Source organism: Molossus molossus, unplaced genomic scaffold (assembly GCF_014108415.1).
Source record: "Molossus molossus isolate mMolMol1 unplaced genomic scaffold, mMolMol1.p scaffold_m16_p_22, whole genome shotgun sequence".
NCBI lineage: Eukaryota > Metazoa > Chordata > Mammalia > Chiroptera > Molossidae > Molossus > Molossus molossus.
In genome coordinates this window covers 11,375,139-11,390,180 of record NW_023425358.1, presented here as the reverse complement: position 1 = coordinate 11,390,180, position 15,042 = coordinate 11,375,139, and the positions used below count along the sequence as shown (strand labels likewise).

General features: G+C 45.9%; 1 protein-coding gene across 2 annotated transcripts in view; it reads right to left on the bottom strand.

Moving 5' to 3' along the window:
- ETS1 (ETS proto-oncogene 1, transcription factor) overlaps nt 1–13,263 on the bottom strand; it is a 65,755-nt gene extending 52,492 nt beyond the window's left edge. The window contains exon 1 of one of the 2 annotated variants that reach the window (XM_036276716.1): nt 12,883–13,263. In XM_036276716.1, the coding sequence (XP_036132609.1) occupies nt 12,883–12,964 (82 nt within the window). In that variant the 5' untranslated portion in view covers nt 12,965–13,263. The remainder of the gene's footprint in view (nt 1–12,882) is intronic. The other variant, XM_036276718.1, reaches the window with a different exon arrangement.
- Nucleotides 13,264–15,042: the final 1,779 nt, after the last annotated feature.

Genomic DNA, 15,042 nt, shown 5'->3' with positions numbered 1-15,042 from the left:
ATTGCATTTAGGCTCATTAGCACAGGAATTTTGAGAAGACTGGCAAATAGACTCATGACTGGTTTGTACTATAGAAGCCTAGTATGTATCTTGCCCCAGCTTTCAGAAATTCAAATAGTAATTCCCTGGAATTGGTTTGCCCATAAAAACACTGAAAATATTCTCTTCTTGCAAAGCCAGGCAGCTGGGCCAGGACTCGTCTCTGCTCCTCCCTGGCTGTCTGCAGTGTGCCTGTGAGCAGCACAGCTGGCCAGACCCTGGGAATCGAGCACACGTTGCCAGGGCCCGGGCACATTTCACAGGCGACGTCGCTGTTTTGTTCAGCTGGCACCCAACACCCTTTGGAGACAATGCAACCAGCCTGGAAATTCACATTTCTCCCATCAGCCCATCCATACAGAACAGTATAGGTTAGGGCATGGAAAAGCCAGGGCGCTCCTCTGAGAGAGGCCTACAAAAGTCCAGAAGTAAATAAGTACATATATAATGCACGCATTCATACATACATACATACATATATACATATATACATACATACATACATACTTTTTAATCTCCAACCAAACGAGAGGTCAACTCCAGGTCCACCAGGTAGCTACTGATCCCTTCCGTGTGTGTCTGTTTTTCTACAGACATTCCTGTTGTATCAAGCAGCCTCAAGGCCTAGACTTGTGCCTCCAAACAGCTCCTCCCTGGAGAAGCCTCCAGCACAGGCAAAGCTCTTACCCCATTCCTCAGTTTCCCAATCTGGAAAATGGAGGCCAAAGCACTAAATCTGTACACAAATTTAGTCGATTTAGTTAGCTGCTTTTCATTTGTCCATTTTGAATTTGAAACTGCAAAGGAGAAATTATGTGAACTGTTTTTTTGTTTTTTTTTATTTCTCTCTATTACACACCTCAATGGTCAGCATTTATAGACATCCTGAATGTTGTCTTCCTTACCCTGATATCATGAGTAGCCCAAAAAGCACACCACACAGAAGAATGTTCCAAGAATCAAAGCCTCTGATGAGAATATTGGCAAATTTTCTCTCCAAACAGATTCTAAGTGTGTAGGACGTCGTAATTAGAAAGCTCTAAGTTCAAATTTGTGACTTCAAAGCCCTCTGACCTTGGGGAAATTATCTGAGCCTTTTCGAGACACAATTTGTTATCTTCACAGGTTGTCTGAAGAATGGGAGTGTTTGTGTAACGTTCTGACCAAGTGCCCAGCACATGGTAGGTGCTCTATAAATATGTTCCACTTCCCCCACTCCTCCCAACTGAACACAGACATACACAGAGGCCAAAAACAAACACCCAGCAGTTTTGAAGAACATTTGGTTTCCATTAGGAGGCAAGAAAGGTGTGAGATTGAACTCTTGATCTTATGTGAAATCAAGGATGCATTTCCTGTACACGCACACACGTGACTCACCCTTAGAGAGCCCGCGTGTATTCAGAATCACAGCTCTGGGTGATTCAATAACACTCCTGCATCACCAGCGACTCCTGAGCACCTTCGAAGCGTGAACGCATTCATTTCCCCCTCTCTCCCGACGAAAGGCAGCTCGCTCACTAGGAGCGCCCTTTCCCGGGAAGAATACAGAGATCAGTCAGAGATGTGGCTATAATCCGGCAGCTCAGAGCAAAAGCAGACTCAGGTATCCTGATTCTCACTCAGGCAATCAAAGGTCAAAGGACGAACACCTATAGGCGATTGTCAGCCCAGAAAATGTTCAAGCTATTTGCAAGTGGGAGCATGAGCCAGAGGCCTGAATACCTGTTTGAGGAGACACACTAAGATTTGCTCTATAAACCAGAATTTCCCTGGCATCAAAGTTAGTGCCCAGATTCAAACAGGCCAAGCTTAAAACGACTGTCTCCATTTTTGCTGCGAGCAGGTGTACCTCCCGCGGCTTCCCACCCTCACCTCCTCTTCCCCAATCATCCTGCGGCCTCCAAGGGCACTGCTGGCTACTCAGAATTACGCCACTCCCAGGGAAACAGTAACATGCAACAGGACCCTTCACAAGGTAACAACCAGTGGTCTGGCCTTGGGATGATCTGGTTTCCAGAATGAACAAAACAAGGAGGGAGGAGACTGAATTTACTGCTAAGAAGCAGCGCGTAGTATTGAGGGGATCATCTATAATAACTTCACTAGACTCTGTGTATGTATCTGGTGCCATGGCAAATGTCCCAAGTCCAAACAGAAACTGACAGGGATCGGGGGTGGGGGAGGGGCTCACACCTCCAAGTGATATCATTAATTCTTATATGCTCTGTGGCACAATTCTTTCCCATAACATGCAGTATGAGATTCAAAAGTTTCTGGTGTTTTTGTTTTTTTCTGAAGTGCCCCTCCAGTTACCTGAAGGTCCTACCTGTCATGAAAGTGGACCTCGGTGGCTAACAACAGTAAACTAAGGCATAGAAGATCAAAGCTATGCGCCATACATTTCAACATAAGAAAACAGAGGTGGGACAGAAATTTTCAAAACTCTTTAGTTTTAAAAAAAAAATGCATTGCTCAAAGTCCAAGGGCAACCTATGCCAGCAGGAAATTGCATATCTGTCTAGTAGCCTGTGAAATAACCCATGTGTTGGTTTTTTTTTTTCACTTCTTGAGAAGGAACTAACTTGCCATCTTACTTAAAGGCTGGCCAGAGCCTTGGCAGCATGGAGAACTCTGCAAAGTTTCCTGATCTCCTGTCACAGTGACCTGAGCAATCCACTCAACACTCAATTAACGTGTGTGAAGCCGAGTACAGAGAAAATAAGGAGGGGGAATCTATCTCTAGCAAAAGAGAAAAGGTGCCTTGTTGGCATTCCCAGTCTCAAGCTAATGTTTTTAGTAGTAGTAGTAGTAGTAGTAAATGCACCATGTACTCCTCAAGGCAAAGGAATATTTAAAATGTGGCTGGCTGAATGGAAATGCCAGGGGGCATAGAGAAATCCAGCTGCAGGTCCTGGCTCAAAGACTTACCGTGTAACCTCGGGAAAGAAAAGCCCACTACTCTGCAGTTCCCGGTCTGTAAGCCGCGGACAACTCAAAGGATTACCCTGAGGCTCGAAGGGGGCACAGTCACGTGTCAAACTGAAAACGCTACCAGATTATAGCCAAGTATTAAATGATCTAGCAAACAATCAGCACCAACGGACCTTCGTATTAGCCCAAACCCAACACGCATCCAAACACATTCTTTCTGAGCCTTCTGGAGCCAGCCGGCAGGGAACTTCTGCATCAGCTACAACAGGGCTTGAATCTCAGCTCCGCGCGCCAGCTGTGTGACCTTGGCCAAGCTGTTTAACCTCTCAGTCTCCTCATCTGTGAAATGGGAACAATACTTAGCTATTAGGGATCAGGGTAAAATAATAAGGCTCTCGGCACATTAATAAATGGACACATGAATAAGATAGCACCCAATAACGAATAGAAAAGAAACAGACCAAAACAAAAAGAGAAAGGTGAGCAGATAATAGACGTCCCTACACCAGCGCCAGTAGATAAACTCTACCCTGTTATCAAGGGTAGTTTTTCTTGTTTTTCCCCCAAACTTGGCATGCTGATCGTAGGTCCCTGCTTCTGAAAGAAAAGAGTAACTGTGATGGACCTTTCTCAAAATGTAGAAATAACATCAAGAAAAGGATTTCCGTTAACAAATGTGTGCAAGCGATGACATTTTCCCACAGCCACAGGAGCAGCCTTTGAAGCGCTTACCACCCCCAACACACACTTGTAGCTTCCTGGACCGATGGCTAGGGAAACCAAGGCAGAGGGCACCCTGTCTGCCCAGACTCAGCTGGGCCTGCTGCAGGGTCCCTGCTCCTGCTCAGACACCATGCTGCGAGCAGCCAGAAACAGGCAGGCTGGGCCCTTCGGTCAGTGCGAACAGGAGGCGGGGGCCTGGACGCGGTGGCTGTGTCAGGAAGGGGCAGGAGGCGGCTTGCAGCAGAGAGCGCTCCCGCTGCACGAGGGAACTGTTTATGTACAGAGCAGTGCGCTGAGAAAGGGCAGCTGAGATAAAATAAGCACACTGCTCAGACCACACGCTCAGCCCTGAGGATGCAGCTGGGCTGGCTGCCTCACCTCCCGGACCCCTAACCTCCATCTCCTTCCTCCACGTCGCAGCCCGCACTGGAGTTGCTTTCCGCTGCAACCGTAGCAAAGGCTCATGGGAAAGGGAAGCTGTTTCATGGAGGGAGACCCAGAGGAAGGTCTGACTCCCGGTCCAGTGTCGCCCGAGACACTGTGCCGGTTTCTGAAACTGTGAGCAAGGCTGGTAATAATTTCCAACGTCTTTCCGGGGAAGGTAACCTTCACAGGTATACTCCAAGTTCTCCCAGTGATTGAAACACAATTAACAGAATTTGGGGATTAACAGAATTTGGGGGGATCAAGTAGGCCATTTTGCCTACCACTTGAAGGGCAGTCTATGCTCTCTGGAAGACTTCATTATTTTTAATGTTAGAGTCACAAAATGTCAGTGTGAAGAGCAACCTTATAAGCCATCCTCTCAGTTAATTTCTTTGACTGATGAAGAACATGAGATCCAAGGTCATAGAGATAAACAGTTGCAAAGCCAGGGCCAGAATCAAGGCCTCCAGACAGTGACGGGCCCCCCAGAGTGGACTTTCTCTTTATCCTGTAGTACATGGTATTATTTATTCCTATTATGCTAATAGATCTCCCCTTACCACTCATGAATTCTCATTACCTTCCATGCATTTCATTGCTATTCAATGATAAAAGACAACCTATGCATAATGTATAGAATTAACTTAAATCTTAGGCAAAGAATATCAAATAGAAAGGGAAAATGTAAAAATACTAGAAGTATAAAAGTCATCGCATGGGAATTCTCCTATTGAATATCTCCTGATGCATTTCCTAAAGGGCATATTAAAATCAAACTCAATAACACACTCTGATTTTAAACATCAATGATAAGTAATGAATTACCCTAGCACGAAACCCTTAATTGCACAGAAATCTCATTACTTGAGAGCGAGAGTTCCTAAATACTTCAAAAACCATGTATCTACACTTTAGGAATTCCCTGGCTTGACCCAGATTCTTTATTATTCATTTGTACCTTGAAAATATGTCCCTGATTGACTCTGTCATCCTCTCTAAGGTTTAACACTTAGTCTGATAAACTGATAGAGAGGTTTTAACAACAGTTTGAGTAGTGGGTAAACTAATGCTACCCTCCACCCCCCAAAAAAGAAATCGCCTCTCTCATAAGCCTCTCCAGTAACTCTGCTCTGTCCTTTAAATCTCTCTTCTTTCAAAGGCAAAAGGCATCCTGAGATCCCAAATGCTCTCTCATAGGTCCTGGCCTCACACTTCCTTCTCTCCTCCCTTCCTACAATCATGGCATTTTTCTCCATATTTATGTAAGCCTTTCTCTCACTCGAACTTGCGACACCTTCCCACGCTGTTTTCTACATCTAAAATAACCCTATCCCTGTTCTTACGCCTCCTTCAAATGCTTCTGAAATACCCTGGTTCTTCCTGAGCTGACCCATGAACTAATTCTAGCCTAGAACTGTTAGAAGGAAGGGCCCAACTGGCCCCGAAAATACACATCGTCACCGAAGCACACAGATCTTCATAAATTCAAACAAGGGTCCTCCTGCAATTTGAGCTATGGAAGCATCTGGAATGCAGGGACTATTTTGTCTGATCAGCTGCACACCGTAGGGGGTTACAAGTACTCAGAAATGATTACACAGAGTGCAGACAACAGACCCAATATGGCCAACCTGGCCACCTGAGGCTAGAAACCCTACCCAAGAACAATGCTTGGCCCACATGAGGATTTTTCCAAAAGTCTATGAAATATCACTTACACTCTTTCCTTCCTTTGTCTCATTATTTCTTTTGTTGTTGCATTAGTTTGTATATACTTTCTGATTCCTTTTCCGGGTATCATTCTTCTTTCTTTCTCTTTTTTTTTTTAGCCAAAAGGAGGGATGTTGCGATTGAATCTACATGCCCTTCCTCCCTTCCTCAAGAATTGAGGGCTTGCTTTTTACTTTTTACTTTTACCCACTTTAATGGTACAAAAAGTCTTTCTTTCTTTCTTTCTTTTTCTTTTTTGCCCCATTTGTCCCAACAGAACTTCTCATCCTGGATAAGCATGAAAACAAACCAACAATTTTAATTGTCCTCCCTTATGTAATGATGACATTTCCCCCCTACTCAAAAGTTCATCCTCTCTCTCTTTATGCCCCCCGCCCCCCCCCCCCCGAAAGTTTACAGTTCCTCTGCAGAACTTTGCAAAGCAAAAGTTAAGAGTTTAGCATCACTACCCAAAGATACCAAGAGGTTTCAGATGTTTGACGTGAGCTTGTTTGAGGTTGATTTTTAGCCGTTTCTCAGGCACTGAGAAATATTATATTATGCATCAAAAACATTTAAAAGTATAACCCATGGTTGGGGAAAACCACACTGCAGTTGAATTACTTCAAACTCTTAATCTGGTCCTCTCAGTTTACCTTAGATGGTCTAAACCCTAAGATTAGCAACTAAGAGTAGATATTTAAAAGAATATTATCATTCAAATGAAGTGTCTTAAGTAGCTGACCCTTGTTTGCTTGGAGAGTTCCAGTTTATGTCTATTGTTCTGGTGTAATTAGTAACAGCACCCATTACACTCTCCAAAGTGTCACAGTTTAGATAGTGAATTACATGATCTCCCAATCTATACACCATCAAGATCTGAAATCCAATAGCCTAAAAGTTTCCACGGCTCCTCTGCGTCTTTAAGCATGATCTGGGTCAATAGCTGAAAATTTTTCAGAGAAAGAAAAATGCTCCAGGAAAAAAACAACTGAAAAATGTCGATAGGGCAGTAAGAAGGCACATTTCAAGGGTCCCGCGGCAGGCTTGCACCTAAGACCCAGAAACTGGAAAGCACCTGAGAAATATAATGAAGTTGGCCAAATAATCAATAAATATTTATGGCTTGAAAAGCAATATTTTGAGTGTATCTGTAAGCATGGCTCCCTGCCAATGAAATGGGATCTCCTGCAACCTACACACAGGCCAATTTCTTCCTGTGTCTGCATCGGGGCTATAAACTGCACAATTAAATTTAAAAGGTAACACAGAGAGACACAGGGCTTCAGAAACGGAGCCAAGGAGGAAGAGCCCATTGATGCAATTTGAAGAACATCTAATGACAGGATGAAAAGAGGTATCTTTCACCCAGCTGAAAAAAGCAAAAAGTGGCCAGGCCGGTGTGTCTCAGTGGTTGAGTGTCGACCCATGCACCAAGAGGTTGCTGGTTCGATTCCCTGTCAGGGCACTTGCCTAAATTGTGGGTCCAATCCCAGTCCAGTGGGGGGCATGTAGGAGGCGGCCACTGGAAATTCTCTCTCATCGATGTTTCTATCTCTCTTTTCCTCTCCCTTCCTCTCTCTGTAAAATCAATAAAGAAAAAATATTTTTTAAAAAGCAAAAGCAAAAAGTGGTGTAGTCGCATGACAAACAAAGATATAGATTTGGGGACTGTCTTGGCCTTCTTAACCCTGAATTAAAAAGAGCTTAACAGCTACAAGCAAAGAAGAAATCTGAGTGTTGTGAACAGAGACAAATCCCATCAGAGATTCTGTCTCAGCAGAAAGATGGGGCCAGCATTTCATTCTGGAGCAGCCAGATAAAAACATGGCAACTGTGTTGTTAAAACACAGATTCCTCTGTGCTGACTGTGTGGGCCTGAGGATGTTAATTATTTGGAGAGAATGCTCCCCATCAGACAGTGCTAGAGGAGCCAAACCCTACCCTCAGACGAGTAGCCAGGTGTCTGTCTGCTTCCCTCTTAGCCATGGGCCGTGAAGGGCGGGCAGATCTGCAGGTAGAATGCGAGGGCTCACCTTCCCTCTTGTGCCAGAATGACTACAAACAGCCCTGACCTGTGAAACGGACTTCTAAACACTAAATTTTAGGCAAAAAAAAAAAAAAAAGTTTTGCTGTGTAGACAGCAAACCTAGGTACCTCTGGATATGCAGAGCATATCCGTGATGAAAGAGGTACAAAGCAGAATCCGGAGGATCCGGGAAGGATGTGACCTTGGAAATGAACACAATCACCGCCCCATCTGAGAGTGAATATACTGAAAAAGCAAGAACCCTGGTAATCTACTTGGTAACTGGAGGCAAGCATTGCTGGAGCCTTCCAGTATCTTCCTAAAGCGGCACACCTGACAACTAGGTCTGGAGACTGGTTATCAACAGCCCTTTCCCCAGGCTCAGAGGGGTCGTGCCGGGTGGCTGGGAGCCCTGTTCCCCTTCACCCCCAAAGCACCAAGCAGCACTGCTTTCTCTTTTCATTTCCAGCGTTTCTATGAATAACACGGTGCTTTTATTTTAGGCATAAAAATGCCCGCAACAGCTCGTCAGTTTGTAATTTTCTAACAGTGTGGCCTTGGGCAAATTATGCATCTCTCTGAATATCATTTTCCTCATCTGAAAAATAGATAAAATAAGACCTCCCCGACCCCAGAGTTAGTGTGGAATGTAAACGAGCAATTTTATGTTCAAGTGCCAAGTACACAATGCAGGCTCCATACATGTTTCAGGAAGACCCTTATAATGGGTGAATGCAAGGGTCCACCTTCGGTGCAAACTCGTGAAATGCCACCACAGCCATGGGTCGTTCCTTCTGCAAAACAGAGAGGTGTCTCATTGTGCTGCTGCTGCAGCCTTTGTAGAGTTACCTGGGCTCTTGGAAACGGGAGGGCCTCACTTTCTTAAAAAATCCTGACCTGCACTAACCAGCTCTGAGTTTACAGACATTCTGATGAAGCCCAGAGCAAGCTGGGCTCTGGGAGGTTGACCGTGGCTGGTTCGTCTCCTAGAGGGAGGTGATCTCCTACAGGGTGGTCTGGTCTCTTTAAGAAAGAAAAAAGAGTTGCACAGACCAAAAACAAAAAAACAGCAATACAAACCAACCAAAAATGCCAGGAATGTGAGCTCTGCCAACCAAATAAATAAATAAAATGTGAGATACTTTATAATAACTGGACATGATGCATTTCTCAAGACTGCATAATTGAAACACTCTACTTTTCCATCAACCCCACAAAGGTCCCGTGGCCTCTATTCTTTTGTGGCTGTTTCGCTCCGAGGTTGCACCGACAAAGCCTGTCACCCAGAGTCCCTAACAGACCCTTGTGCCTTTAGCTCTGACACTCTGAAACCTTCGCAGCTCAGTGTTTGCTCGCTGGAGCACAGAATGGGGCTTCATCGGCATAAGGTCTCCACCACGCAGGTGAAAACGTTCTCTTAAACTTAACTCTTCTTACAGGTAAAGAGGTGCTGAATACAGTGGTAGCCTCTATTAAACATTTCAAGGGCCCCTGAAAATTCTACCCCGATCAGGGTCATTTTTCTGTTGATTTGTTTCCTAGTTAACTGTTAAATAGAAAGTAGTGTGGGTCAGGTACTGGTTTAAGATTTTGCACACATTAATAGATTTAATTCTCATATCAACCAATGATTACACTCATTTTGTAAATGCAGGAGCTGGAGTACAGAGAGAGTAAGTAATTTGTCCAAAGTCACGCAGCGAGTAAGGGGCAGAGCTGGGATTCAAGCTCAGTCAAGTTGGGTCCAGGGCTGCAGCTCTGAACTGCTGGGTTCTTTAGTCACTAATGGAGTGTGGTCCCTGGGGGTCTGGAAACATGGTGAACAAGCAGCCTCGGGCGTCTGGGCAGCTCTGCCCTCCTCTCTTGTCCACACTGGGGAGGATCCAAAAGACTGATGAAGGAGACAGGGAGAGGGACAATGCTTCTTCTTATCTCTAGGGGCGAGACAGATCCCCAATGGATGGACATCCTCTGCTGGGTTGGAAGGGGCCCAAAATTTTAATTCTTGTAAAACAGCACACATCCAGAATTAGAACTCCTGCTCTGCTCTGAGCATTCCACTCACCACACCACGAAGGTGGAGTGGGAAGGAAAGAAAAAATGAAGCGGCTTGGGAATGTATTTGTTTTGGCACTTGGCCTCCACCCCTTCCCAGCAAGGTCCACACCGGGAGGGAACTCCACCAACACTCAATAGCTTTGTTTGTTTTAGTCCATTTAAGATCTGAGAATCCTGCGATCACACACAGCAATCAACATGGTATCTCTGACCACTTAGAAGGAGAACTCAATTCCAATGTTACTGCAAAGTACGTCCATGTTCATTTGGCGCTGAAAGCTGTCAACTATCCTGTGAGGTCTCGATCTAGAATAAAGGTTCTTGATCAAGTCCTCTTCACAAAGACAGGCAAATAATTCAGGACTTCTGTTTTTACACCCCGCCTCCCGAATGCCTGTCTTTGGCTCTCACATAATGGGAGTGGGGGACGGGGCGGGGGGGACCTGGTTTAATTATTTAAACCAGATAAGATCCCAAACTAGCTGTCTCCACACATAAGAAACTAAACAACCCAAAGAATCGTTCTGACAAATATTTAAGGCACAGCTGTGGACACAAAGCCACACTGTGAGAAGTTAAACTTTAAACGCATGTCCTGTATGGTCTGATGGGCAAAGCAAATCCCCACTTAGCCAGTGTCTTCTCCTCCCACAACAAAAGCAGGCAGCCTGACCAATGGTTTTTCCATCCTTGCACCTGCAAGTTGAAGTCGCAACTGAAGTTTCTTTGCTGAGCATTTCAAAGGTAACTAGCAGTACTACTCAAGGCAATTTATACGGCAATTCAATGTTAAATTTTAGAGATTTTTAAGTATGTAAGAAGTTAGAAACAGGGATTCATTTTACTTCAGCTGCTGGCTCGCTAGATATTCTCAGGTAAGTGACTTACTTTCTGTGTGTCTTTATTTCCCTCTTCCGTCTCTAAGACAGGGGAATAATGTTCACAAACGTTTCTAAACATCCAGAATTAAATTAACTAAAACTTGGTTATTAGATTCTATATCTGTATTTTCAAGTTCCTTCTTTTATTTTCCCCAAAACAGTGCTAGAAATCAAGTTTCCTTACAATGAATGGCAAAAGAATGCCCAATTCCTTAAACCCACTGAAATTTTATTGTATTGAAGACTGCTTACAAAACCTAATCAGTGATTTGTAAACTTTTGAAAAAGAGAGGCATAAAAAGAAAGGCTCTTATTATAATGTCTGTGACTGTAGCATTAGGCCTTATTCTACCCATTTTACAGATGGAAAAACTGAGGAACATTATATACCTGGAATTTATTTTTATCAACAACCAAAATAACAGCATAATATACTTAAAAATTAACACTGAATTACCTTACAAACTGCTTCAGCTGTTTACTGTTATCTAAAACATAGGTTTCCAGGGACTCTTTCATCCCAGCACACGGGATTCATTGTAGGTGTGTGAACTGACATTACGGTATTTCCCACATGACCCAATCGGTGGACACACATATCAACAAGCCATTCTGAAGGAAAAGACCTATTGCTTGAGTTTATATCTCTGCTGGGAACTATCCTTTCAGGTCTTGGATGTATGATTTGAATCAGTTGTGACTAACAGAATTTATTCTGGCTCCCCAAACACAACTGTCATAGCGACATCATTTTTGAAGTATAGCTCTAGGGGCCTGAAGTGTGCCTATGGTTCTAGTTGGTGTCAACATCCATGGTTAGCCTTGTGATGACAAACAAGCTTAAGCCTCCTTTATGCACTCCCCAGTGATCAATACTGGGGTTGAAAGTTAGGGGGTCTGAGAGGAGAGGACATGCCATATCTTCACTAACATTTTTGAAGGACCTCCAAGTGACAAAACATAAGCTTGGCTTGTGTTGAAAGTTTAAGAAGATTCGGAAAGCGTTAAAATAAGCAGCTAATTATGGCAGAGGTAATGAAGTATAAGCCACAGGGAGCAGCAGCAGCTTAACTTATTGATAAGCTGATACACAGTCACGCATTATTGCCATTAATTATTTTCCAGAAAGCATCGCCTTTTCTCTTATATATAACTTTTCTCTTTCAATATAACTTTACCTCCCAAATCACTCATCTCAAAGGATAGTGGGCAGTTCCTTATCCTAAATCATCTTTTCTTCTTAAACTGCATTTATTCCAGGAATAATGAAGTGTCAGACTCCATTAAACGGCTTAGCACCAAAAACTGTGCCTAAGGCAAAATGAAATTTCTCTCCTATTCCTTTCTTCTTAAAATTCTTCAAATCAAAGAGGAGGCTAACACTACCCACTAACCAAAGACTCAGTCACACTGGGTGTTGGGATGTTTTCCCTCTTCCAATACATCTTTAGTACCAGAGGGCGAATTTATGACAGATTAGAAATACGGATCAAGTGAGTAATCTGCATGAAAAGAATCAGCATGTTTCCCGAAGTTAAGATGATCATTTCAATTCTCCTCCCATCTCCTTGTCCTCAATCCAGAAAAGAGCAGCTAAAAAGCAAAGCGACATGTGACAGAGGAGCTCAGGAAGGCAAGACATTTGAAAATGCCCTGGAGCGCCAGCCAGTTAGACACCTTTTCCGTTCTTACTGCCCAATGCCCTCCATCCAGGTCCATTCCTGGGAGATGCAGAGTCAGGGGAAAGATGTCCTCTGTGGCCGTTGTCCATGCCCCAAACGTTAAGGAATAAAACCAGAGGGTCCTTGCTCATTTGGAAAAATAAAGAAGCGGGAATGGGCGTGCTGGACATTCTATAAGCTTTTTCCCACTCCTCACAAAAACACAGCTGTGAAAATAAAGACCACCCCCCAAACAAGGGTCTCAGGCCACCAACAGTCCTCTTCGCTGCCTCTCTCCAGCTGCCACCAGCATCGCCCGCTCAGGCACAAACGCACTGCCTGGAAGGAGACTGCGAGGGAGGGGAAACGGAGGAGACCCTGGCCGAGAGCTGGGGTGGGCGCCCCGGCAGTCACCACTCACCCGGGGAGGGGAAAAGCTCCAGATCGACTTTTTCCGTCTTGATGATGGTGAGAGTCGGTTTGAGATCGACGGCCGCCTTCATGGTGCCAGGAGTGGGGGGCCGACAGGATGATAGCAAGTTTGCTGTTATTCTTGTTGTTTTTCTTTTTAATGGGGATTCGTAACAGGGGAAAGGGGACGGGGGGGCAATCCGATGTTCTTCCCTAAAAACCTCAAATTCCCGCCGACTTTCCCCCGTGCCCAGAAGGTGCGCGCCCGGCAGTCTCCGGCGAAGTTGGCACTTTGCGGGGAAAGTCGCGCGCTCAGGGTCCCAGGCTCGCCAGTGCCGCGCCGCTCCCTGCTCGTCCGCGCCCGCTCCCTCCTCTCGGCCGCCGGCTGCCTCCGCTCGTCCCCGATCCCAGGAGCGGCTCGCCGGCCCTCCCTCCCGCGCGCGCTCTTCCCTCCTCTTTAGGGCGTTTCTCTCTGCGCGGAGCCGGGCGCTGGGTCTGCGCCCCCCCACCCCCAGGACCTCCGCAGGGGGGAGCGCGGGCGGGGCGGCAGGGGCGGGGCGGCCGGCGGCTGGGCCCGGACCCGCGGCCAATCGCTAGCGGCCGCCCAAAGCGAAAGGAAGGTGGGCGGAGCTCCCGGCAGCCTGCGCCCCCACCCCCGGGCCCTGCTGCCAGGCCGCGGAGGAGTCGGCGCCCAGCGGGTGCGCCTCCAGCGGGCTGGGGGCCGGGGCACGGACACGCAGGGCCGCGGGGAGCCGGCTGCGTGCAGAGTCTCCCCGGCCACTTCGGGAAAGTCGCCCTGATTCTCCACGCATTCTTGAGCGCTTGGTCACCCGCTCAGGCCCCCTCCCGGTAGCAGCATAGTTTTGGAAGTGCGTGTACATCATTCATTCACAAAGACTGACACACAGGACGTGAGGCATGCGGATAAAGGGCGTGCGTGCGAGCAGGCGCAGGAGACTCGCGAGCCAGGGTCCTCGGCGGGCTTTGGGAATACTGGACTCCAACCAGTATTCCTGCGAGTCAGGACTCAGCACTGTTTCTGGAGAGCCTTCGGTTTTTCAGAGCCCAGCAGAGCCATCAAGAACAGACAGACCTGCCCTGATAAGCATCGAGCCCAAGGCAGCCTACTGAAGACCCCAAAACAGAGGTTCTCATTCTGCTGTGTTCTTTATTGGGAGAGTCCAGAACAGGGCCCCCAAACTAGAATCAGTCCTGGGCTTCCATAAGCTTCCCTTTAACCGGGAGCAGTCCTGGCACGGAAGGGGAAGAGTGTTCTGTTCCTTTAATTATGTCACCATTGGCCCACGTTTTGTCCCTTTCAGACTCTCCTCTACTAGACAAAACTGACAACCTACTCTACTACCACCACCACCAACAGAGTGACGCAGGGGCTCCGTGGTTTTGAATTTCTGGAGTACATCATCCGTGACAGAACCACACTGCACAGCCCCTGTTCCATTTGGGAACTGCAGACACTTGGGACACCACAACGTGGTCCTGGGTGATTACTGATTTGCCGCTGGTACATGGGTTGTCTTAAACGGAGTTGATCTTAATTAACAACCAGGAGTTATAGAGGTCCGTCCATCTACTCATATATAGAGATAGCTAGGACCAGACATGGAGATATGTATACCTTTGAGTAACTAAAAGATTAAATATAGTTTTTTCTGAACAACCTCTGAGAAAGCTATTTTTAAGAATATTGTTTTCTGATTTCTAAGCATATGTTGAACTCCCACAACTGGCCTGTAACTGTAACCCTGCCTCTGATAAATTTTAACACACCTGCTTACTTTCACCTAATCCCAGGTGAATCTCCCTGAAGCATTCTGACTTGCAGGCTTCCCAGAGCAAGGGAGGGAAGGAACTCGGGATAGAAAATACATCTTGAACTTCCGGTTCAAACTCCAAATCATGCCCCTCCTTCAGTAACCAGAGGAAAATATTTGTATGTAATAATCCTAATTTTTGAAGGATTGTTGTAATCCAGCTGTGTTTCCAAAAGGTATGATAAAACAATGGGGGCCTGCAGGGGATAAGAACAGGCGTTTCTGATCCTGGAAGAAGCTGGGGAAAACAGCTGATGAATGAATTATACATTCACACTTTCAGACGAGCCTCGAAGAAAAGAATCTTCAGCCAGTCTTGCCTTACCCACTGTGAATAC